The following is a 26456-nucleotide window of genomic DNA, read 5'->3' on the forward strand; positions in this document are numbered from 1 at the left end:
ACTTTATAATGTCAGTATTTACAATATGCCAGATATAATGTCCTTTGCAACTACTTAAACTTATAATAGAACTTTTAAATGTCAGTCTTTAAATGAGGGAACGCATATTTTTCAAAAGCCTTTCCAGAAGTACTTGGGCCAAAAAGCTGAAGGCCCACTACTCCAGGGCATTATTTGTCTACTACGGTATGTAGATTGATCTGAGAGAGTTAGTAAGGGTCTACACATTTCTGAGTACCCTCTCCTAGAAATTCTGATTCAGTGGATATGGTTCAGCATCTATTTCTGACAAGGCCTCCCAGTCATTCTGATGGTCTTTAAAGATGTCTTTAAAAGAAACATCACTCCAACTGTTATAAAATGAACCACATTATTTTATAACTAGAAATCCTATGTCGAAGTAGATTCATTTTAAAATCATGCCTCCAATACAAAGATAATCTACTATTCAGGCAAAGACTAGAAAACATGCCTCTAAATACATTTATTTTTAAGGGCAGGCATATATATATATCATAAAAAGAACACTACGTAGAGAGAAGCAAGTAAAAATAAAATAAATAAAATAAAGAGCATAGTTTTGTTTTCAAAGTCCTTTTTATGTATCAAGTTCAAAATGTCACATTAAAAGAGCAGAGGGCCTGGCCAGCGTGGCTCAGCAGTTGAGCATCGACCTAGGATCCAGGAGATCTCAGTTTGATTCCCAGTCAGGGCACATGCCCAGGTTTCGGGCTCGATCCCCAGCAGGGGGTGTGCAGGAGCAGCTGATCAATGACTCTCATCACTGATGTTTCTCTCTCTCTCTAAAATCAATAAAATATATTTTTAAAAATAAATAAAAGAGCCAAGGAACAATTTCAAGAAACTATGGTTCTAATCTTGGTTTTACCATTCTCTCTTGTGACTGTTGGTAAATAAGCTCCTCTGTTACCTAGTTCTGTAAAATGAACTGGCTGGACTAGATCAGGGGTCCTCAACCCACAATATATAAAGGGTTTAATGGCACCGAAGAAGCTCTTAATTGAACACAAAATTTTAAGTCTATTCATTCCCAAAGTTATCAGTGACCCTACCCCCAGCAAGTGATTAAGAAAAAGTGTGTCTTAGTTTTAAAATGGTGTGACTCTTACAAATGTAACTCTAGGCATACTTGTCTTTGGAGGTGTGGCTGCATCATGGAGTACTGAGGGCCGCTGTGCCTGGGCACCCCTGGTATTCGGGCAGCATTCTGAGCCAATCTCATCTGATGGGCTTGGAAAGCTCCACAATTCATGTTGTTTCTTTGCATTGTTTGCACACTGATCAATCTTGGAGGCTACAAAGGGTAGAAATTGCATTTATAAAATAATATCTTTTATAAATTTATTTCTAATCATAAAATGTTACAGGTACAGTCAGGATACAGAAAGGCACAAAGTAAAAGGCATGAGTCATTCTCCTCATCTCTAGCCCCAAACCCCTTCTCTCAGTACATGTGTGTATTTAAAACATTAACTTATCCAGCCCAGAATTAACAGCTCTGATTTGGATGAGGGAAGGGAGAACAGGCGAGGGACAGGGATGGGAATGATTTGAACACATGCTTTAAGAATATATCAGATATTTGGCAAAAATAATCTGGCTCTTTGGCCCAAAATCACGTGCAAAATAAAGAAGATCTGGTATGGAGAAATAAAAACTTGTGTACTAGTGAATTAATTTTGTTTCCCATATTATTTACTTACTGCCCTTCCTCACACTTCCCCAAATCCCTGCAATACCCGGAACAAATATTTAAACTCTGACCTTCTAGCTCTTTCCCTGCTAGTCACAGTGAAATGTTTAACTCATCTATAGAGGACAGAGTGTAGTCTTGAGGTCCTCACGATTTACATCAGCCATGTAGCGATGTAACGCTCACCTGCTGCTGTAACATCTGCGGGGCCGCCTGGCGCGGGTGCTGCTGCGTCGCGGCTGTCGTCGTGGGCACAGGAGCCGGCGGCTGCTGCATCCTCATCTGCTGCAGCTGCTGGTGCTTCTGTGCGTACACTTGCTGTTGCATGTGCTGGAGCCGAAGCTGCGCCAAGTTAATCTGTCCCGGAGTTTTACTAATGTGGTTTGTCCCTGGAGGAACTTGCCCAACTACAACATTAGGAGTATACCCAGGAGCTGGTTTACTCTCTATTACTAGATTACCTAAAGGATTTAAAAAATGAGAGTAATTTGCATATAATCAAATAAATTATCTACTTTGTGGATTAATCACTATCTTTTCCTCTTTCCTCTGACAACTCTCAGCAGTCAAAGCTTCCAACAGTACAGAAGGGATGGGAGCTAGGTTTCAAGATGATAAAGATCAGAAACCTAACATAGTCCAAAGTCAAATAATCGACTTGTGATTATTCAGAATATATTATCTGCCCTTATGCTTTATTTACATAGATGTACAGAAAATTAAAGAGCTGAAAGAGATGTTATTAGAGGAGGTCGATCTAGTTAGTCTAAATCAATTCTCCTCTGACAAGATTCAAGAATAATCAAGATTACTATTGCTGATTCCACCTGCCTTTGAATTTCCAAAATGTACAGGGCACAGTACTGCATTGCTACAAAACTGTCTTCTATAGAAATATTGAATGTTTTAAACCACTAATGTCCTTAGAAATGGCAATTTTCCTTACTTCTCATAGAGTCCATTACTTTCTAAAAATAGAAGGCAAATTTTAGGAAAGTTTGATCTAAGGTGGAGTTGGCAAACATTTCCTATAACAAGCCAGATATTTTAGGCTTCATAAGAACGGTGATATATTATTTGTTTTTACAACCCTTTAAAATGTAAAAAACAAACTTAGCTACCATACCACACAAAAACAGTTTGCTGGTGCCTGATCTAAGGCTATAGCCAAATCTGAATATAAACAAAGATTACTTTTTTATAGAAGGCCATCTACCTCTGCTTTGACAGCTTCCAATGGTAAGGATTTGACTATTTTAAAAGTAAGTTTACTCAGTCTGTACACAGCTCTAATTATTGGAAAAGTGTTTTGGGTTTTGCCTTGTTTTAAACTGAGATATTGATCTGTCCCTCTGTAACTTTCACCTATGTTTCTGAGGTCCACACTGTGGAGTAACAAAACCAAAGTCCATTTCTCTTCCATGTGAAAAGAGCTACTCTTATCTTTCAAACATTCCTCAGGACCCAACTTTCAGACACATCAGCATCCAGGACATCCTCTTCTACAGGAAAATTTGGTACAATTAATATACAAACTACTAAGCATCTAACAAATTCTTCCAGAGAATGAAGACCCATTTGCTAAGTTTCAATATGAAACAGTCAATGTCAATTTAAAAGATGTGGGGAAATGTTAAAAATGATACACATTTTTAAAACCTATACAGGAGACTCAACATTCTTAAAGATGTAATGAACACAGTTTAAGTGAGTTTCCAATGAAAAACATATTTTCCAAGAAGTTTATGTGTTACAGTGACGTTAAAAAACTTTCAGTATCTAAAATTTGCTTTAGATGCTTCCTCCTAATTCAGTATTCCAAGTTAGATTCATAAAACTAATTATTTCTCACCTAAATTGACTACATTCTTTGCCCAGAAGGTGGGATCACAATGGAACCGTATTGCTCCATTAGCAGCAGGGACAGGATCACAACGAGCTTTCAAAATATGGCGCAACTGAAAAGTAATCTTGAAGGAAAAAAAATTCACATTAGTCTTAATATTAAATATCACTTGAAAAAACATATAAGATAAAGACATAAAAACTCATGTAGCCCCACAGTGTCAGTCTCAAATGAAACAGTATCAGTGTGTAGAAGACTACCTATATTAGCAATCAAATGCACATGCTTGCATTTCTGCCGTTTCTGATGATAAACTGCATTACAATATAAGGTATCTTCAAAACAGAATACTGTATGATTCCACTTATATGAAATTCAAGAGAAGACAGAAATCAGACTAATAGATGCCTAGGGTCGGGGGTAGAGGGGAACAAGGAAACTTTAGTGGGTGATGGAGATTTTCTATATCTTAATGTGGTGGTGAATACATTTGCCAAAATCAAAAATCTACATTTGAAACAGGTTCAGTTCCCTGAATGTGTAATAAAGTTGACTGAAGGAAAATGAAGGCGCTGTGTGTCTCACCAGTCTCTTGCTGTACAGCAGGGCTGTGCTGCTGCCACTCGCAATTGCCCAGTTTGTAAAGTTCATAACATGCTTCACCTGCCGGGAGAGGCCTGAGATGTCATTCTGCTGCTGTATTAACTTCATCTGTCTTTCTTTTGTAACATTCTGAAACAGAACAAGAGAGGAGGTTCACCGAAGAATTCTATATAAAAAGTACCAAGACATTATTTCTACTTATAATGAACACAATACCTATATTTCTTTTTTTAAATGTTAACAAGCTCCTGATTATTCAATGAGTCTATGATAAAAAGAAAAGACACTCACAGAAGTGGGTCTAAAACTTAATTCTCTAGAGAAATTGTTACTTATATATCTCTTTTATCCTTCAAAAGATGATATGTCTTTGCTAAATATAGTGTCTTTTTCTATTAGGCTAATCCGTAAATTTTCAACCGGTGTGCCACAGTTGAAAACTGATGTGCCATGAGAATTTTTAAAACATGCGATACCTGACTATTTAGTCAGGGGCACTGACCTCTTTTCCCTTAGGCTGTCAAATAAAAAAATAACAGCAGCCAACACAACAGCCATGCGGCGTGATCAATCACAATTATATATATATCTTTTTGGTCATATCAGTAAAAAATGTATTTTCTGATGTGCTGCAGAATTTTAGTAATTAGTATATGTGCCATAGCTGAAAAAGGTTGAAAATCACTGGGCTAATACATTACACGAAGTCTATAGCATAATGAGTTGACCTTTAGAAATAATATTACATAATCTTAACTTACTATACTTTTCAGGCCAAAGAAAACTTTCTGTTACCAGTGCCACCTACTGGTATGGCATGAAGCTGATGTTCAAATCTCTTAAAATACTCAGACAAAACGAGAAGGATGAATTCCACAGCTCTAAGAGCAGAGGTTAGGGAAAGTTTTGATCTGACGAAAGTTCATAAACAGTGAGTGAGTAGTGAGGATTGAAGGAAAGACTAATTTGGAAGAAATGCTGCAAAGGAAAAATAAACTGCTTTTTGGGAATAAAACTCCCAGGTGATATCCCATGTACTCTGACATTCAGCACACCAAACAACCTATCTACTTCGCTATTAACCATTTTTTTTTTTACAAAAAATGACTCAACTTGGTTAACTGGACAATTTTTCCCCCTAAGAAAACAAGTTGCTCATTTTATAATGTAAATCAATGAATAACAGTATTTAGCTGAAAGAAGTCCGACAATTTCCCTGGAAATCATCCCTCTTATAAAACTTAGGAAAACCTCTATTTTACAAAGTTTGGGAACATATTACACTAGAAAACATCTTCTGTTTAAATTATCAGCGTGTTAGGAATGTGTAGCAGATTAGCATTAAGTATTTATGTATATTTTAGCATTAAGAGGTACCTTCTCATTCCAAAGTTCTTAAAATGGTTTAAAAACATTATTTTAGACCTATACTTAAAAATGTATTTACAGTAAGTTAAAAGATATCAAAAATCACTGCACGCTCAGTGCTCTCTCTAGTTATGTGGTCCTTTTGAAAACAAAAATTTATCAGGGTTAAGTGCAACTGGCTGGATGTGTAACAGGAAAGAGACCATCAACTCTAACAAGAGGTGTTAGAGTACTTTTGTCAATGTTATTTCAATGGAAAGATGAAATTCAGAAATAACACTATGCTGACATAATTTCTTTCATTTGGATGTAATTATGTGTCTAATATTTCTAAGTGCTCTACAAGGAAATTGAACAAAGAAAATCTACTATGGAAAATTTGAGGTTAATAGTAATGAAGTTATTAAGCAATCAAAAATACGTAGCTTATACTGTTACTACTCAATAGTACAGAAAATATAACCCCGTATCAACTAAGCCTACTTAAGAGCACAAAATTTCGAGAACCAATGAACTGTGGTCAGTAGAGATGAGTCTTTGATTAAAGCTTAATTTGGGTTTCACAAATTGAATTCGAATCTAGAAATTTACATCTACATATTAATCTCAAATTTGTAAAACAAAGACCTAATATAGCAGAACTAAAGTTTAAAGTTTACAAATTTCAAAATGAGCAGCACTTTTTGCAAAACTATGGAATATTTTTCAAATAAAGTGAAACACACAAATGACTCAAGTAGACTCCCAACATACATTCATATGAATGTAAAAGTTAAATTGAGAATCTGGGGGGGGAGGGCACAATGTGATGGGTTAGCCTTGTCTTCACTTACATCACATTTTAGTAATCATTCTTTCATTCCTAAGACAACACTCTCTTCTAAATTACAGAGCTAAAATCAGTGGTATTAAATTGTGGTGCAAAGTAACTAACTCAAAAAAAGGTCTATTTTCCAATAGAACATTAAAAAAAAAATTTTTTTTTAGTTTACTTCCGTATCCCCCAACCAATCTAAAAGACCTTTCAATAAACATTAAAAAACAGCTAAAGAGCAACAGAAGCAGTTTTTGTTTGATTTTGGTTTTGAACCATACCTCTAGCTGCTGTAAGAGAGATTTTCCTTTCTTATTAATTTCATTGATAAGGGTGAAAATGGCCACTTTTATTTCCTGTTCTACTCGTTTGTTAGTCTCATTTACTTCTTTTATCCTGAATAAGAGAAATGCATCATTAGGTTATCAATTTATCTCTAAATCATCAACTGTTACAGAAATTCATCCAACTGGGCACTTAACCGAGCGATTAAAATGAAACCTTTGTCAAAATGTACTACTTATGTTTCAGCAGACCTGACCATTCAATTTGGTCCAAAAGAGTGATGTATATGGACAAAGAATGGATTAAATATTCAGTCATTTTAAATTAAATTCAAAAAGGCCAGTTTATGAATCTATCTAGATGGTAATCTCCTTTAGTTCCTATGACGTGTATGTGACATACAAATTCCTGACATCAGTGGTTGCTGGTTAGTACCAAACCTGGCACACTGGCTCTATTTCCTCTAAATGATTTTCAAGAACAATGTGCAAAAAAACAATGTTGCAACCAATAATTATCTTTCCAAATAGTAGGAGTTAAGCTCAGAAGCATTAATTTTCACTTATAACTTAATCACTTCAAATATGGGTTCTAATACACTCCCCTTTCACAGATCTTCTCAAAATGGTTTCTTACTATATACAGTTAAAAGCATTAAGTATTTTCAATCCATTCTTTTAACATAGCTGTCAGATGTTCTAGAAACAGGTATAAGCTCCCATTGTGGTTAGAAAAGTTTTGGTTCATATTTTATAAATAAAATAAAAAGGGGGAAATCCCACCAATATAAATAAGTAAAATGTTAAACAACCATAAGAAGGAAGCATTTAACTTTTATAAACTCTACTTCTAGACAAACTATAACCCACATTTTCAACTTCTACATTGACCTTCATCTGCCAAATTCAAATTTGAATAACTTTAATACACTTAATCACAATAGCATAGTTTTCCCTCCTTTGTCTGTATATCAGTGCTTGTTTGGGCACTTACTTAAAAATTTTATTCAATTCTGTCCTTAAAGTCAGTGGAAAACTTTTTGTTTTTAATGGGAGTATTGATTACTAATGATAAGACATATGGGACTCAAACTTAAAATGATCTTGCCAAAGATTAAAATCATTAAGCATGCTGAAAGCAGAGAGCAGTTAGCCATAGTCAGACTCTCATTGGATTTAAGCATGTATACTATATGTTCAATTGTGAAGGAAGAAAAAAATGAATGTACATTAAAAAAATGGAGACAGGTCATCAAAAAACATGTCTAAACGGAGAAGCATCATTAATAGCTTTTTTTAAAAGGTTTTTGAAGATGAAATCATCAATCTCCCCAACCCCTTCCAATCTTATAAAACATAAACTTCTTATTCTACTTCTCTACACAGATTCAGAAACATATATACAAAATATGTACAAAAATTCAAAATATGTACAAAACATATAGACAAAAATATGAGACTGCCATGTGAATCAACTCACTATCCTTTCTCTGAAAAGGACATCCATCTGTAACTTATGAGAAGACAGTTATCATCTCCAACATAACCCACAACACATCAGCATATCCAAAACATCCTGACATATCCATACGAACTAACCATCCATGATTAGTGTGTGTTTGTATTTACATATAACTGCAAATTCTAAAGATGAGAATTGTACCACCTAGTTAACTATTTTCTAACATACAATGTATCATTCATTCATTCACTCATCTGTTTAATAATTTTTCAGTATCTACTAGGTGCTGTTTTAAATAATCATAAATTAATTTTAATATTCTGAAAGTACCTAAAAGTTCTACATCTGTGACTGAAGAATAAACACCTACCAATCCTATTCATAAATCCAGGAATATATGAGTTTTCATTATGCCAGCTCCAAGTGTTAGTCTTCCTACATTAAGGGCCCTCATTTTGTTAATCTATTCACTTATGAAGTTTAGTCCCACTTGCCTATCAATAAATTTGGTTTATTCAGAAATAAACCAAAATAGAAATTTTTAATACTGATGGTATTACTGATAAATAGCAACAGTTAAAATGTGCGAGTTTACTCTGTGCCAGAAATTGTGCTATATATTCATTTTATACTACTACTACTAAGAGAAGTACTGTCTTTAATGATTGTTTTACAGATGATAAATTTGTCCACCCCTCTTCATATTCTCTCTCCTGTGTGTTCCACAGTCTCTAGTTAAATTTTATAATTCAGCCCTGGCCTGGCCGGATGGCTCTGCTGTTTGGAGCATTGTCCCGTATACGAAAAGGTTGAGAGTTCGAATTCCCGGTCAGGGTACATACCAAGGTGCCGGTTAAATCCCTGGTAGGGGTGCATAAGGGAGGCAACCAATTGATGTTTCTCTCTCACATGACTCTTCTCTCTCCCCCTCTCCTACCTATCTTTCCCCCCACTCTCTCTCTCTAAAAATCAATAAAAACATATCCTCAGATGAGGATTATTTTAAATTTAACTCCCCATATATTAATTGCATTTTTCACATTTAACTAAGTCTTATTAATTACAAAATAGTCAAAAATGTATCCTGAAAGACTATTCAAAATTTTGGTCAATTAAAGTTTACTTAATTAACAAATACTACACTCCAAACTCAAACTTATAACCATTTACCCCTCTAAAAAATAATATTTTTTAATATGCTTCATACTAATATAAATTTTTAAACATTGAAGCTGGAGCCACTGTATTTAACGACCTGGAAGTAAATTACGGTTTTGAGGCGCACACTCACCTATTCTGCACCTGAGTGGCTGCGAAATGAACATAATTCTTCTTCTCAAGCAGCTTAGCCAGCAGATTCTCAATTGTACCTTTCTGGTTTTGAAAAGCTTCTTCCAAAAACTGGTACCTTAAAACAAAAAACAAAACTTCATTGAAAACAAAAATTTATTATTAAGATTTTGGAAATGAAAAACAGCTGCATAGGTAAATCTTGAAACCTTACTTAAATGATTGGCATTCTATGCTATCCACACATATGTTGTCAATAGCAACTTTTAACTACCCATCAGCTTGGATAGGAAACCTCAATTTGTCACCATACCTCTCAATCTAGCTCTGAAAGGACTAATAGCAGATATGAATGTGTCATTTCTACCAACTATCTGGATCTCATCTAAAAAGCTGTTTTTAACTTTAGAAGAACTTACAGAAAAAGACAAAAGTGAGTTTGGCAAAGGTTCTTCTTAAAAGTAGTGGTTCTCAACTTTCACTGAAAAACTAAAACCACCTAGGGTGATTTACCATTATTCTTAAAATACCGTAAAAAGATTTTGACCCAAAATGTAATTTAAGATTCTTATTAACCAGTCTGGAGTAGCACTAAGGCATCAGTATTCTTTAAAGCTTTCTAGATAGTTCTAATATAAATCTAGGAGTGAAATTATCTGCTTTAAAGCTTATCTATGTAGATATTCATTCATCTGTCCATTTCTTAAGTTAAAGGCCTATTTCCAAGAAAAGCTGTTTCTTTAGAAGAAATGTTACTTACACAGTCCCATTCAAAGGACCACTGTAATAAACCATCTTATTCTTTAATAAAGGTGCCTAGTATTAGGTTTTAAACAACCACCCCCTCTTAAACCATATTGATGCTCAAAAATAATCTACAAATAACCCTTCTCTAACTATATACACAACTATTATTTGTAAAAATAATCTACAAATAACCCTTCTCTATATGCAATAGGGGATAAAAATATTAAGGTGAAACAAAGGAAACTCACTCTCAGTCATGACAGAGTAATGGGTATGAGACTAGCCCTGGTACCAAAAACTATAAAACAAGACAGAAATATACAAGGCAAATGTATTCAGTCATTGGAGAACCTGTGCCAAACGCATTTTTCAAAGAAATTCTGTGGTCCTTCAGAGAGGATCACAATCACCCTACCTCTCTCTCTGTCTGTAGACAATTTCATAATAACTGGCACAGAGAACTGGAGACCACGCAGAGCACAACAGTTTCTTTGAGCCCAGCCAGAGTGGCTCAGTGGTTGAGAGTCAACCCATGAACCAGGAGATCACGGTTTGATTCCCAGTCAGGGCACATGCCCGGGCTCAATCCCCAGTAAGGGGTGTGCAGGAGGCAGCTGATCAATGACTCTCTCCATCACTGATGTTTCTATCTCTCCCTTCCTCTCTCTGAAATCAATACAAACATAATTTTTTAGAAGTTTCTTGGAGCTGAGGAGGCAGAAATCAAGGTTTGAGACTACTGAGCTCCTGGAATCCATGGAACAGGGTACTGGAAGAGAAGGGGCTGTGCAGGGTGAGGCTGAGGAGTGGTGGGAGAAGGGGAAAGGAAGATACAGAATAAGTGAATCCCTTCCAAGTCCATATGCAATGTTTGGGCTGTATATGCACAGGATGAAATTATGCAGCTGCTATAAAGTTGACCATGGAAGAAAAACCTGGAGGTCAAGCAGTTCTGGCAGACAGAATTCCAGCTGAGCCAGTGGAGGAAGGGACTCTGTTCACCTCCCAGGCATCTACTGAAGAAATCGGAAAGGCCACACCTTACAGGAAAAGAACTATAGTGTTGAAATGCATGCTATCCTAGGCCTATCCTGTTCTAAAAGCCTAAAACCAAGCCTTCATATGACCTTTCAAGAAACGGAACTTAGAAGTTGAGTCCAACCAAGTTAGAGGCTTGGGAAATACCTTGGGCTTTCTACAGATCATCCCTAACTAAGTGTAAAAACAAGCTTACAAAATTCAAGGTGATCAATCAACCAGTAATTTAACTGCCTGCTAGAACAACAATTACGAGTCTGCAGAGAAAGATAAGAGAATCCAGAGTTTCTATAATATATTACCCACAATGTCCAAATCTCAATAAAAACTCACTAGGCAATCAAAGGAACAGGAAAGTATGACTCAAAGAAAAATATCCTCAAGAAAAACTGACACAAAATAGTCCAGATGTTCTATTTAGCGAAGACTTTAAATGGGCTTATGTTTTATGGCCATAAACTGTGGATCAGAGCTACCCTAATGCCAGGAATGCTGAGAAAGGAAATACTTAAGCTTTTTCAGTCTCTCTCTGTGATGCCAGACAAGACAGACAGGAGTTGAGAATTCTCATCATGTCCCACAATGTATGTAACATATGACAGTGGCTCTCTTCAAATGTCAGATGATCCTTCCCTTCATATCTAAATATATTTTTAAAATGCTTAGAATCACGTGTGAGAGATAGCAGAACTTGTGAACTGGTGAGCTTCACTGTAAGGCAATCTTTTTAATTAGAAATGAACTCCAAATGTCAACACTTAAAGGCCTCTTCTGATCATTCGCTTTCTCCAGAGGGTGAAAGGCCTCTATTTCCAGAAAGGGAAATAGAGAGAAACAGCGAAATGGGAAAGGGTCACTATTGGTCATCTGGAAGCAGGTTGGGGCGAGTGAAGGTCCCACAGTTTAGTGTGCAGATTTACTCTTAACCTTTCCAGTGTGGCCAAGTCTCTCATCTCCATCCTCCATTTAGATCTAATATGCCCAAGGCCAGAGCCTTTGGTTTTATTTATTCAAAGAATAAGCCCAATTTTTGTGACACCCATTACCTCTGAATCCTGAGCTACACTAGTTTCGAGGCAATAAACCCAGTGGTTTCCTTTCTATCTCCTTTATCCTTGGGTTGCGGCTAATCTAACTCAACTAGGTCTCTTACAGGTTTTACTAAATATTCAATCAACTTCCCTGCTTTTGAAAAATTAACTGAAATCTCCATTGGTGACTCCTTGGTATTTATAAGTCTATACTTTTTTTATTCACTTACTATGAGGAAAAATTATTAGAGGAAAGAGAGATAACCCCAGTTTAACTAGAAACCATGTAATGTTTTAAGGTAAAAAAGTTATAAAGTTATAAAGCTGCCTTACTTTTTAAGAACTTACAAGACAATAAAGAAAATCAAAGACCTCAATAAAGCGTTTTTAAAAAACAGAAGAAAGAAAACAAGTAGTAGGTCACAATGTTAGTACTAATAGGTAAACTGTTACTGAGCACTTACTGTGCTAAGCACTTTACAGGCACAATTCTCATTAAATCCTCATAAAGTTGGTACATTTTCTCCACTTAAAAGATACACACACACACACACACACACACACACACACACACACTTCATTACCTTTGTTGCTATACTATGTAGCAATTATCTTTAAAGAGGGGGCAAAAATACAATTATAGACTAAGTCAAAAATGATTATGGAATGAAGCTAAACTTTAATCAGAGGAAAATTCACATCTTTTTGATAAAGAGTCAGTATAAGAATCTAAAAAAAGTAAAAAAAAATCAAACTAAGGAAAGAAGATAAGAGAGAAATGTGAGAATTAGAACACTTTTAAAGAATAGAATAAATGACTTCAAGAAGTAAATCACTAGCCCGGCCGGCGTAACTCAGCAGTTAAGCATCAACCTAGGATCCAGGAGATTGTGGTTCTATTCCGGGTCAGGGCACACGCCCGGGTCGCGGGCTCCATCCCCAGTACGGGGCGTGCAGAAGGCAGCTGATCAGTGACTCTCTCATCACTGATGTTTCTATCTCTCTCCCTCTCTCCCTTCCTCTCCCTGAAATCAATAAAGACATATTAAAAAAAGAAAAAAAAGAAGTGGATTACTAAAATGACGAATAAAAGACTCAACTCTACAGCGAGGTTATTAAATAATAAGGAAATAAACTCGGCTGTACAACATTATAAACAAAAAAGATATAATCACAGATTTTTGCAAATTTTTAATGCTGTTTAATTCTAAGCGAGTATGGAGATTTTAAAATCTCCACTAAGTAGACAAGTTCCTAAGAAAATATCACAATTGCATAACTGACTCAAGAAGTGAGCAATCCGAATTGATCAGCAGCACGGGAGAAATTAAGCCCCTTAAAGAACTACCCCTAAAAAGCCTAAAGTCCATACAGGGAATGGGGTGGGAAAGATGGAACCGCAAGTATTAATAAAGATAACACACAGAAGTGAACTGGTTTTAAGGTTAGATAGTTCTGACAGATAGGGAAGGTGTTCTATAAGTTAAGAAGTTGCACTTGTAAAGGCAGAGAAATTTGAAACAGGGGGCTTCCTACTTAGAAGTGCAAGTAGGAGATAACAGATTGTGTAGTAAAGAATTTAATCTTGACCAAAGAAAGGTCTGGCCTTTGACTTCAGCTACTGAGAGGGCATCTCTAAGCCCCTGAAATGTAATGCCTGATAAAAGTATTTCTGTTTACCTGGGGCCTTGGACCACATGCTAAGGAAGTGATTTATAGTTGGCACTCTGGGTCACAGAGTTACCAGCTCAACCTCAGGAAGTGCTAGAGAGATAGGTCAGTTACATGGACAGAGAACCATGTCTACATGACAAAGCTCCAATCAACATTCTGGACATCAAAGCTCAGGTGGGCCTCGTAGGCTGGCAACTCACCCTCACTTCTGACAACTAAATTCCGTAGTTGGTGTCGGAAGTAAGGGGGTACTTGTGGATTGCTTCCTAACTTCATAGTTGGTGTCATAAGTGGGATTCACCAACATGACTCTGACTCACTGAAACCTGTGGTTTAGGAATAGGAAGAATAAGGGCATGGGGGTTTATAAAACTGATTCCTAACTACCACCTAGTCACACATGGTATATAACAACAGTTACTAGAGATAAAAGCTACCAATGGAATTTAGAAATGGTAGACCCAACTCCCTAGGAGCTGACTCACTGGATAAATAAGGAAATGCAAACTAATAGGAAACAAACTAATTATACAATCCCTTGGTTATTGTTATCCAGGTAGGACTGACTTAAATGCAATGGCGACACACATGACCAACAGAGGCTGTTAATCAATCGAGCAAAGGTCCAAGTACCTGCCTAAACTGGTGAAATTCTTAGGAATAACCTAGGCAGAAGCCACCCTTAACATTCCACAGGTAAAGAAAAATAAATTGCTTTAGCCAACCATCTCTAGAACTAAACAAGAAGTTCAACATTTGGTTGGTATATTTGAATCTTCAGGACACATTTTACACATCTGGTAATATTACTAGTACTAATCATTACAACCACCCAGAAGAAGGTCGTATCTGACTGGGGGTAAGCCATGTCTGAATTGCAAAAAGTAGTCTCTCTCCAGATGTTTTTGGGCCCCTATGATCCATACTCTGACATGATTTTGGAAGCATCGGCAACATAGATTGTGCAGACTGGAGTTTATGGCAAAAGCCTATGAGTGTTACTCAGCAGCAACCACTGGGATTTTGGACCAGAAAATTTCTGGATGCTGTGGTAGAATATATACCATTTAAGAAAAAGTCACTGGCTTGCAATGAGGCATTGACTGAGGCTGACTCTATGACTTAAGAACATAAAATTACCCTGAAACCTGAAATATCCATGTCTTGGGTGATGGAGGAGCACTCTAATAAGGCAGGCAGTGCCCAGAAGAGTTCCGTACAAACAGAAATTGTTTGTGCAGAAACATAAGACCAGGAGGATGCAAAGATGTATTTATGGTATTTACGAACAGATGGCTAGCCTCTTTTCCCTTCAGTATGACTGTGGAACCACCTGAGGAACCACTGAATCCTATGATCACACAGGTGGTGCCCTATGAACAGCTCTCTGTTAACCAACAGAGAGCTGCTTCGTTTATGGATGGCAGTGCCCAGGTGAAGGCAGCATTCTGTCTGGAAGGCTGCCAGTCTAACTGAAGAAGGTAATAGCAAGTCACATATCAATGAGCTGAACTGAATGCTGTTGTCCCATTTGGGTTTTTACTGCACTCTGCAGTTGGTGTCAGAAGTGAGGGTGGTCTTATGGACTGTTTCCTAACATCATACAGATGATGAAGAGAAAGACTCTGGGTAAGGCTCAATAAAGTAAGCTATATTGAACACTTTAAACTTTGACCATGGGGGACCACTGAAGGGTGCATTAAGGGGGAAAGAGGAGTGCAACTCTACACCTTAGCAAAATAACCCTGGCAACAATGTGGACAGGATGAATTTAACAAGGTAAACCTCAAAGCAGGGAGACCAGTTATAAATGTGGTGTAGTAATAGATACTTAGGCTTTTAATTCCAATGGCATGGGTTCTGCAATAGTCTATCCAGGAAATGTATAAAGTGCGAACTAAAGAAAACGGAGAAAACATTCAAAAGATAATCAGAACTTGGATATAGGTGAGTAAGAAAAATGATAAAGAAAGGGAAAGGATCATGGTTAAAGTTTGACAGAGGGGCTCCTGAAGCTATTCTTTCATGAGAAAAAGAATGTCACTTTCCTGTTCTTTTTGCTTCTCAACATCAATTTAAAAAGCCATAAGAAACCTAAGATTTCTCAAAGATCTGACTGCAGCTGTGAGAAAGGTAATCTCTTACTGAGATTATTACAAAACAATCAATGGTAAGATTTGGCCCTGAGGTAAAGGCAGACACAAGATTAGTAAGCTCAAGTAAAACAATAGCCAACCTGCAGGTAAGATGAACATACTGGAACAAATTAAGGATATAAACATTTTAAGTAGATTTCTAAACAAATGTCCTATAGAACATAAGAGCAGTCTTGAAAAAGAACAAAGGACATTACTTTTATATATGGTCAATACTGAGGGATTCCACATACTGTATTCACATACTGTATTCTATAGACCATATGGGAGAAAATAAGCATATAAGCTAAAATAGATCTGGAGTCTGACCACCTGTATTCAAATTCTGGCTCTACCGCTTACAGGGAGACCTTGTACAAATTACTAAAACTTTGTGGGAATAGACTCCCTCTCCTTCAATACAGTCATGATACTAGTATCAACACTACATGGGTAGTTGGTGTGAATTAAACCAATATGCAGCATTCAGAAAAGTGTGCCACAAACTGTGGATTAAAGTATCCCCTCCTCTTTAGGAGAATTCCAAATGAGTTCCAATGAATCTAACAAATTAAAATTTCTAAGACATCTGACAGTTAAGAAACAGATTTAAGTGTGGTTGATCCAACTTAACCTACTCTTTTATGGCAGGAGATTTATAAAACCTATTTCCATCAATTCAGCAGAACTGTAGTAAGAAAAACACTTCAGAAAATGCTGTATGGGATAGCAAGATCATCTTTTTAATTGTAATAAATAGACAACATAGCAACCGGGAAATTTACTAGAGGATTTTGTCATACAACTGACTAGAAATTTTAGTACACTTCTAAAACAGGATGTAACAGATTGGTCATAAGTAAATACTATTGAATTCTGAGGGTATAACAGGGCTGAAATACTAAGCTATGTATTAAAGAATTAATAACTACGCTTACTTAGATGCTTATAAATCCCTAGTTTTTCTGCAAATTGTAGTATCTAACATGAAATCAGTATTCTTATGCTTTAATGTTAAAATGGGTACCATTTATCCATACCCATGGCAATACTACTTTTTTAGATGACAGCCCACAGCCTAAATAGCACAGTACTTAAAAAAAAATGTATCTGAACCAAGGCAGAACAAAGAAATACAATTCCATTCCTACAAATCCATATATAATACATTTTTAACAAATCATAAACTATTAGATATGAATGTGAAAACCATTAAATAATTCACCAAAAACATATTTTAAGAAACATACAAAATTGAGAATTAAAATGCTAACAAAATTATGAAATAAATATTTGCTTTAGGAAGAGTAAATAAGAACTTTTTAAGAACTTTATAAGAACTTTTTATAATATTTCTTGATAAGCAATTATGACTTCTGTACCTATGTTCTTTGTGTTCCAATAGCTGACAGTCTCTACATGTCAGTCTATCACATGTTTCACAGAAAAGTTTCAACTGTTCTTGTTTGTGTACAGGGCAGAAAACAGGGCGCTGACCAGATGCTCCAACAGACTCTGTAGTAAAATAAAACATATATTTTTAAACTAAACAAAATTTTTGTCTAACTTTCTAAATTCTTATTGATACTGGTATCCAAAGCTTATAAAGAATACGCAGAAATGCTATAGGGGCAAAAGAGGGAGATTAATAGTAATCATTAAAATTGCTTCTATCTTACCTGAGACATCTTCTTTCTTCCTGATCAAGTGATCTTTAGTGAATTTTACTCTTTGATGTGCTTCAATACATGTCTTACATAGCCACTCTCCACACTCTACACAAAAGCCAACTGCATTTGCATTGTCTTCACAACTAGTACATACCTAAAAAGGAAACACTAATCTACATTAAATTTACAAAATATAGATCCACAAAAAAAAAGGCAAAAACTCTCTAACTTGCTTTCAAATACACTAATTCATTGTACCTAGCATAAAGTTATTTGATTATCCATTTATCTTTAATGAAATTCTTTTCCTTCCAGTTCAAACATTCAGGTGGATAAAAATCTAAGTCTCAGAACACAAAATATATACACAATTTCAATTTTTCGTAATTATCTTTTGTCTCATTTAGTCAGATCTCAGAGGGTGTAAAATAGATATTCTTTATTTTCTACTTAAAGGTGTAACTATAACAGAACTAGCCTAATTTATGTAACAATCCAAACATGTTTTTCTAATAATTTACATTTTGATATCAAGATAGAAATATAAAGAGAAATTGAGAAGCATACCTGTTCTGATTTCTCATCAGAACTGCTAGGAGCTTCAGATGTATCTTTCACAAAATAATTATCCACAAGGTCTATCTGTCTGCATTCTTGGCGGCATACTGGGCACCGTATCACACCAACTACAATACAAAACGACAACATTAAGAAATATTTTTTCAGGAAAAAATAAGGAAAATTGTGCACAATGCCTATATGAAAACTAATCATTCAATAAGTCACAGACAAGACCAAAGAAATAAGCATTACATTAAGAGCTGAGTAAAATAATCCACTGAATTATTCCAGTGGGAAAAAATGATACTTATTTAGGAAAAGAAAACAAGCATTAATATGCAGAAAAGTTTAAAGGTATGAATATCAGTATCCCAACTGCACATACATATTTGAAAACAAAATACTGTTTTTATAATACAAAATGCATACAAAGATCTTGCTCAGAGGACATACATAAAAACCATTTTTCCCATCAGAAGAAGAAACAATATGGGGAGGAGAAAAGGGGAAAAAGTATAAATATTTTTACATTTGAGATGCTTCAGTTAAAAACCTCCCAAGAAACACAGAGTATAATATAACTACAAAGGAAATAAGTATAAGTAATTGTAGAAGCAAAAATATGTGAGCAATTAACTTCTTACGGTGAAATCAGGTATATTTTCACTAACGAGGTGACACTTAAATGCGGTCTTGGGGAATTAACATGCATTCACTAATGTGCAAGCAGGAGTTTATTTGGCTGGTCTACGTTCCTGAAACCCTGCACATTCCTACAGATGGCTGTCCTCAATACTGGCCCTTGACTGGCTTCAGGGAGACGACCTCTAACCTCTTGGAATATTATGCCTGACAGTGTTTTTTGTATGCCTGAGGCCGTGGGACACGCGGTATTCAGTCTGACCTCTGGGGGTGGTTGTAGTCCAAGCAGGTGCTGTCAGTTCTATGGAAGCTGCACTCCTATGTAACTCTCCCCACCTCCCATAAAAATCTTAACATGAAGGCTCAGGTGAGCTCCCTTGGTTGGCAATACTCCTGTACACTGACATACAGTTACTGGGAGAATCAAGCACCTCCTGCGCCAACTCCACTGAAAGGAGATACTTGGAAGCTTGTGCCTGCTTCCTCCTGGACTTCACACCATGCACGTTTTCTCTTTGCTAATTTTAATCTGTATCCTTTCACTGTAATAAAACACAACCATGAGTATAAGAATTTTTCTGAATCCTGAGTCCTAGCCAATCACTGAACTTGAGGGCGGTCTTGGGGACCCGTAGCTCAACTAGGAAAGGAAAAAACAGCATGGAAACCAAGAACGGTCGGTGCGAAGTTCACAAATGGGGGGGGGGAAATTGGCAGCTATAAAAAATAGAAATATAATTTTATATATAAATTTATGTATACATATCATTCTAATTCCAATATGTAGCATTATCTGAAAAAGGTATCCAAGGTTTTTTTTTAAAAAAAACATTAACAGAAACTTGTGTAAAAGTAATATACTTTCTTTTTCATTGGTGATATGGGCAAGTTTATAACCTGCTAGCTATAAAACAAAAAATGAAATTTTAAACAATAAATAGTTCAGTCAACAATTTATTAAGAATGATTTTTTTTACTTTTAAAGGAAAGAAGAAAGGAAGAGGAAAAAGCTATGAAAATAGTATTTGGACCAAAAAGGCCTAAAGTGTTTACTATCTGGTCCTTTACAGAAAAAGTACTGAACATCTAATTTAAATGAAAGTATTTTTACTAACCCAGGTGGAAACAATACCATATAACCAGAAACTCAAGAATTCAAGTACTTCTTGAATTCAAGTATTCAAATCCAAAACTACAAGAAGCCTGAGTCTTGTCAGTGGGTATAGTTCACAGTAGAGAGGGTTTCAGTCTATGTATCTACACATGTGCTTGTGAGAAAAACTGCATGCAACTAGGTTTTCTTTCCTGGATTTCAGAATTTAGAGAAGGAAATGTGAGTTTGAGAGCCACTAAATTTTTTATTTCAGCATCACATTTGTACATTTTCATATACAGGGTATCCCCCAAAAAAATATACACACTTTTAACAGCTGATAGCTCAATTGATGTTTTTCTTTCTTTTCAGATTTAACCCACTGGAATTAAGTTACTCAAAATGTGTACACATTTTTTTGGGACACCCTTTATTTTTGCTTTTTGTTTGTGGCTGCCATCCTGTTTTTTACATAAAAATTTGACAGTTTGTGGATTCTATCCTTCATTGTTAAATAAAATTCCTTCTTGTTCTATTTAATACTTTTGAGTTGAGTTGAATTTTATATCTAATGCTGATATTATTCTTTCTGTTTTGTTTTTTGCTTGTCTCTCCCCCACCCCTACCCCACCTTTGCTAGTATACATTTATCTTTTTATCTTTTAGCCTTTTGTGTTTTTGTGTGTGTGTTACGTTTTTTAATTTGACCTTCCAAACTATCAATATGCTTCTTAGGAGTTGCTGGGTTTTTTGTTTTTTCAGATCTTCAAATTTTAAAAATTTGGGAATCATGTTTAATTCTAGCAGAGCCTTTTCCCTTATTTTTCATAAGCAAATAGATAACATGAAAAAGTTTTAACTTGAAGCTGATGTTATTTTACAGATAAGGAACATAAAGTCATAAGATTCGAATAAATTTGTCCATATCTGATTCTCTCCATCCGTTACCAATTCAGATAACCTACCTTGAAACCATAAAACATAAACTGGGGACGGAAAACAGAGAAAGACAGAAACTACATCAATGTTAAAACAGCCTGAATTACAGCCAAAACCATAAAAGCCAAAATCAATCATAATAATATGCACATGAGAAAGGGGGGTCGATCACCACCTTCAAACCAACATTAAGACCAAAAGCAGTAAATTTCAGCTATGACTAATCTCAACTTTGGAACCATATTTCCATGAACATTTGATTATTAATTTATTTTTAAGATTTTTTTTTTATTTTGAGAGAGAAAGGAAGAGGGAGAGAGAGAGAGGGAACCATCATATTGATGCACCCCCAACCGGGGATGGAATCCACAACTCCGCAAACCGGGCACATGCCCCAACCAGAAATCGAACCAGCAACCCCTCAATGCATGGGACGATGCCCAACCCACTGAGCCACACCAACAAGGGGTAATTTATTTTAAAGTCTTATATTATTCTCTAATAATGTGTCATCTCTTCAGTGGTGTCGAGGTTCATTTAAGATATCCATTTTGTATACCTCACAACACATAAAGGTGATGCTCAACACAAAGCAGAATTTCAAGTTTGCAGAGGACTGCTGAAATGCAGTGTTCTCTGTTAAATACTTCCAATTCTTCAGACTCACTTCAGCCTCATAAACACAGTAAAACATAAAAAACAGTTAAATGACTCTAAATATGTTACCCTCATATATGCTTTATTCCCAATCAAAAAGAGATCTTTTGAGTGATATTAATTTTTTGCATAAGTATTTATTATGTGAGGATGAGTTTTACGCCATTCCTTAGTAATGGAAAAGAAGTCTGTTTAATTTGGATATCAGCATTCTATTAATAAACCACAAATGGGATGACAGGCCAGAGTGGTCTAAGATTCTTATCTTGGCAGTCATTTGTGCTGTTAGAAGAAATGTAGAAATTCTCACCCAAATCCACTGTGGACAACAGGTCAGGCTGTACATGCCAATACTCCTTGAAACCTGTGCCTAGTACTTCCTACCAAATCCCAATGTGGGGCATGCCATCAGAAGGCACAGTATTTTTGCTTTTGAGGGCAAAGACAATATCAAAGACATTATATAGGTACTTAAGTAAAAAAAGAAACTTCCACAATTTTTATTCACAAAATTCAAAATGTAATAATAACCTAGTAAAGATTTTTTAATATAAATCTACTAATAAGAATTATAAAATTCTTTGTAGAATTTTACTTAACTGGGAGGATTTCATTAACTCACCATCAGTGAAGAGCTTTTCCTTGCCTGGCTAACAATCCACTCAGAAACTTACCTTGATTTCATTTTTTTTATTTTTAAGAAATTCTGCTGTAATGAGACATTCCATTTTAAATTTTCCAACTTCTCTGTCCATTGCTTCCCTGTGAGTTGGGAATATCGTTACCAGTACTTAGTCTAGTATTATCCACAGGTTGTGCTCTTTTAGCAGAGCTATACAGAACTATAGTAAAAGTGTGTAAGAAACACTTTGCCAACTAATTCCAAAAGGAAATAACCTACACTCCACTGTGCCTTAAAAGTGTGACATGTAAAATCTACTTTTCTTGTCTTGTTTCAAATGATAGGTATGCATTGATAATTAAAATATTTTTGTAAATGTCATGCTACAGGCATACCTCTATGCCTGTTAAGTTATTACTGCATCACTGTAATTTGTAGTGCACCAAAAAGCAGTACAAAGCAATGAGTACCACATACAGTCTTTGTCACAACTATTCATTTTGCCATTGCAGCATGAAAGCAGGCATAGATAGTACATAGAAATAGGCACAGCTGTGTTCCAAAAGTGTTATTTATGAACACAAATATTAATTTCATATAATTTTCACGTTACAAAATATTCTTTTGATGTTTTTCAACCATTTAAAAATATAAAAATCATTGTTAGCTCATGAGCCATATAAAAGCAGGCTAGATTTGGACCATGGGCCCTGGTTTGCCAACCCCTGATTTAAAGTGCAGTCCAACAGCCCTGGCCAGTGTGGCTCAGTTAGTTGAGCATCATCCCATCCCGTGCACTGAAAGGTCACTGGTTCAATTTCCGGTTAGGGCACATACCTAGGATGTGGGTTCAATTCCTGGTCAGGGTGCATGAGGGAAGCAACCAATCAATGTTTCTCTCATCAATGCTTCTTTTTCTCCCTCCCACCCCCCCCACCCCCTGCGCCTGTCTCTAAAAAATCAATCAAATCATAAAAAAAATAATAACATTAAGTCTAACAATTAAGAAGTATAAAACCTCCAGTCAGAGTTTTCTTGCCTCACTGAAGTAGAAGAATACAAGGATTATCCACCACTTGAGGAAGCCTCAAACAAAAACGGACAAAAAGAGATCAACATAAAAAGAAAAAAAGATAAGAAAATCAAGTCAAGATCTTCCAGAATGTCAGCTGAATAAGAAAGCAGAGAGAAAGAAAACATAAGAGAAAAGGTAGGAGAGAGTATGAACCCAAGAGTGCCAACACCCAAACAGTAACAGTTCAAAAAGTGTGTACGGGGATGTGGGGGTGGGGGAAGGGAGAGCATCCTTATGAAAAAAACTTTAAAAGTTCTGTTACTACAAGCAAAGACTGCAAGACTAACAGAAAGCAGACACTGAACTATTAAAAACAATGAAAGGGAAAAAATAGAACATCACCAAATTTCAGAATAAGGATAAAGACATTATTAAAAGGTTCCAGGAAGCCCAGCTGGCATGGCTCAGCGGCTGAGCATCGACCTAGGATCCAGGAGCTCGCGGTTAGATTCCCGGTCAGGGCAAGTGCCCGGGCTGTGGGCTCGATCCCCAGTAGGGGGCATGCAGGAGGCAGCCAGTCAATAACGCTCTCATCATTGATGTTTCTCTCTCTCTCTCTCCTCTCTCTGAAATCAATAAAGTCATGTTTTTTTAAAAAAGGCAAAAAAAAAAAAAAGGGGTTCAGGGAAGAGGTAAATAAAACAAACCTCAACTGGGGTTGCACAAAGGAGCAAGATCAGACAAGCATGGGCAGCACTGACTTCTTAAGACACTGGGAGATACTGAGGAAAAAATATTTTCAACCTAGAATTTCATACTCAGTCATGCTACCGTCAAAGTAGAAGAGTAAATAAGGAGAACTTCAAAAATACAAAGGCTCCAAAATTTTACTCTCAGCGACTGTTAGGATGCACAAATGGTAGTGAACCAAGAATGGAGAAGACATGGGAGACTAGAGCTTACACAAAGTAGAATCAAGATTCTGCATAACGCAGGCTTGAATTACTCTCAGAAAGGTGCGTAAGCAAATAATAGTAGCAAATTTTTTTTTTTTTAATGTGATCAATAGCATAGAAATAAAACTGTCTTTCACTGCCTGAGTTCAGAGGAAAGAACTTTTCTCCTTCGAATTTCCAAAAACAGGTCAGCTTACAAAAGTAAACCCTAATCAACATCTGCCAGTTCTAATAAATACCAACCAACCTTAATTCAGTGGTTTTGTGTTGGTGGCACCTGAAAGAAGCAAAGACAAAATACTCTTTGGAGGCTTGTTGCTGCAAACCAACTGACAGGATTCATATATAAAGCCCTGGTGAACATGATTACAATCAAAAACTGTAAAACACTGGAAGACAACATCTACTATGACCAAGAGTAGGCAGAGGCCAGCAGTAGTAAAATAAGACCTCAAGAACCTCACATAATGCAATTATCAAATACAAATACAAAATCAGTAAACTTTAGATATTTAAAATATAAAAAGTAAGATGAAAACAAGAAAACAAAGCAAACATAGCTCTAAGTGTAACTTAAAGGAAACATTTAGAGTAAAAGCATAAGTATAAAGTATAGATACTCCTCAACTTACCATGGGATTACATCCCAATAAACCCACTGTAAGTATAAAATACTAACTGGAAAATGCATTTAACATACCATACATCATAGCACAGCCTAGCCAGTTTCTACTGAATGGGTATCACTTCTGAACCATGATAAAGTTGAAAAATCGTTTAAGTCACACCAGCGTCAAGTCAGGGACCACCTGTATGTAGGAATAACTCGAAAAGATGTGGGAGACATTTCTAGAAAAGAAATTAAATAATATTCACAAACAGAAGATTTCAGTAAATGAAAAGGCATACAATGTTTATGAATAGGCAGACACCAAATTGTAAAGATAGAATTTTCTCCCAAATTTACCTATATATGCAAAACAATTCCAACAAAAGTGCTGACAGGGTTTTTAATTGATTTTTGTGTGTAAGAGAGAGAGAGAAACATCTATGTGAGACAGATCAGTTGTATCCCTTAGGCACCCCAACCAGGGATCGGAGAACGCACAACCTATGTGCCCTGACTGGGAATCGAACCCACAACATTTAGGTGTATGGGACAACGCTCCAACCAACTGAGCCACAGGTTTTTTTAAATGAACTTTCACACTATGATTCTAAAATGTGTAAGAGCAAAAAGTTAAGATCAGTCAAGATAATCTTGACAATGAACAAGGTTTATGTGGAGGGGAATGAAATTACCTTAATGAATACAGGCAGACCTCACTTTACTACATCTTGCAAATCTTGCCTTTTCTACAAATTGAAGGCAAGACCCTCCGCCAGCAAAAAGATTACAACTCATTGAAGCTCAAGTGATTGTTAGCATTTTTAAGCAATAATGCATTCTTTAATTAAGATATGTACATTGCTTTTTTAGACATCATGCTATTGCATACTTAATAGACTACAGTATAATGTAAACATAACTTTTAAATGCCCTGGGAAACCAAAAAATTCATGTGACTCACTTTATTGTGATATTCGCTTTATTACAGTGGTCTGGAACCAAACCCACAATATCTCCAAGGCATACCCTTAACAAAGTTTATTTTAGCTTTATAATAAGCAATAAAACCAAAAAAATGGGAGAGGGTGATTAAAAAAAGAAAAAAAAAAAAGCACCTCTTATCTCTTATCATCAAAAGACAGCTTTCTAAAGAGTAAAAAAATAAAGTCAAGTGTATTAGTTATATCTATTGCTGTGTGACAAATTACCCCAAAACTTAGTGGCTTAACACAGTTCATTCTCTCTCAGAGTTTCTTAGAATCAGGAATTTAGGAGTGACTTGGCAGTGCTTCTGTGAGGTTGCAGTGAGGTGTCAGCCAGAACTGCAGTTACCTGAAAGCCTCAACATGCTAGAAGGTCCAGCTCCAAAGCGGCTCATTCACATGGCTGGTTGGTAAGGTGGCACCGGATATTGTCAGAAGGCCTCAGTTCTTCTCTACCTGGGCCTCTTTATGGGACTGGTAAGAGTAGCAGTCATTTTTACCCACAACATGGGATCCAAGGAGTAAGCATAAAGCTGTATGCCTTTAACGGGTTAGCCTCAGAAGTCATTGTTAATTCTGCTGTAGTCTCTTGGTCACCCAGAGTAGCCCTGAGTCACTGTGGGCAGAGACTATAGAAGGGTGTGAATACTAGGAGAAAGGAACACGGACATCTTGGAGGCTAGCTACCACACTAAACCATAG

At 36.1% G+C, this 26456-nt stretch overlaps 1 protein-coding gene across 2 annotated transcripts in view; it reads right to left on the reverse strand.

Moving 5' to 3' along the window:
- The window catches only part of TRIM33 (tripartite motif containing 33), a 51711-nt gene that overhangs the window by 19919 nt on the left and 5336 nt on the right, over positions 1 to 26456 (reverse strand). For both annotated transcript variants that reach the window (XM_087827656.1, XM_016223289.2), the window contains exons 2-10: positions 18244 to 18362; positions 17686 to 17830; positions 17389 to 17521; positions 9383 to 9499; positions 6627 to 6741; positions 4146 to 4292; positions 3567 to 3684; positions 1901 to 2175; positions 1151 to 1315 (exon numbers count right to left, since the gene is read on the reverse strand). In XM_087827656.1, coding sequence (XP_087683782.1) covers positions 1151 to 1315; positions 1901 to 2175; positions 3567 to 3684; positions 4146 to 4292; positions 6627 to 6741; positions 9383 to 9499; positions 17389 to 17521; positions 17686 to 17830; positions 18244 to 18362 — 1334 coding nt within the window. The remainder of the gene's footprint in view (positions 1 to 1150; positions 1316 to 1900; positions 2176 to 3566; positions 3685 to 4145; positions 4293 to 6626; positions 6742 to 9382; positions 9500 to 17388; positions 17522 to 17685; positions 17831 to 18243; positions 18363 to 26456) is intronic.

This window comes from Miniopterus natalensis, chromosome 19, assembly GCF_054644295.1.
Source record: "Miniopterus natalensis isolate mMinNat1 chromosome 19, mMinNat1.hap1, whole genome shotgun sequence".
Classification (NCBI taxonomy): domain Eukaryota; kingdom Metazoa; phylum Chordata; class Mammalia; order Chiroptera; family Miniopteridae; genus Miniopterus; species Miniopterus natalensis.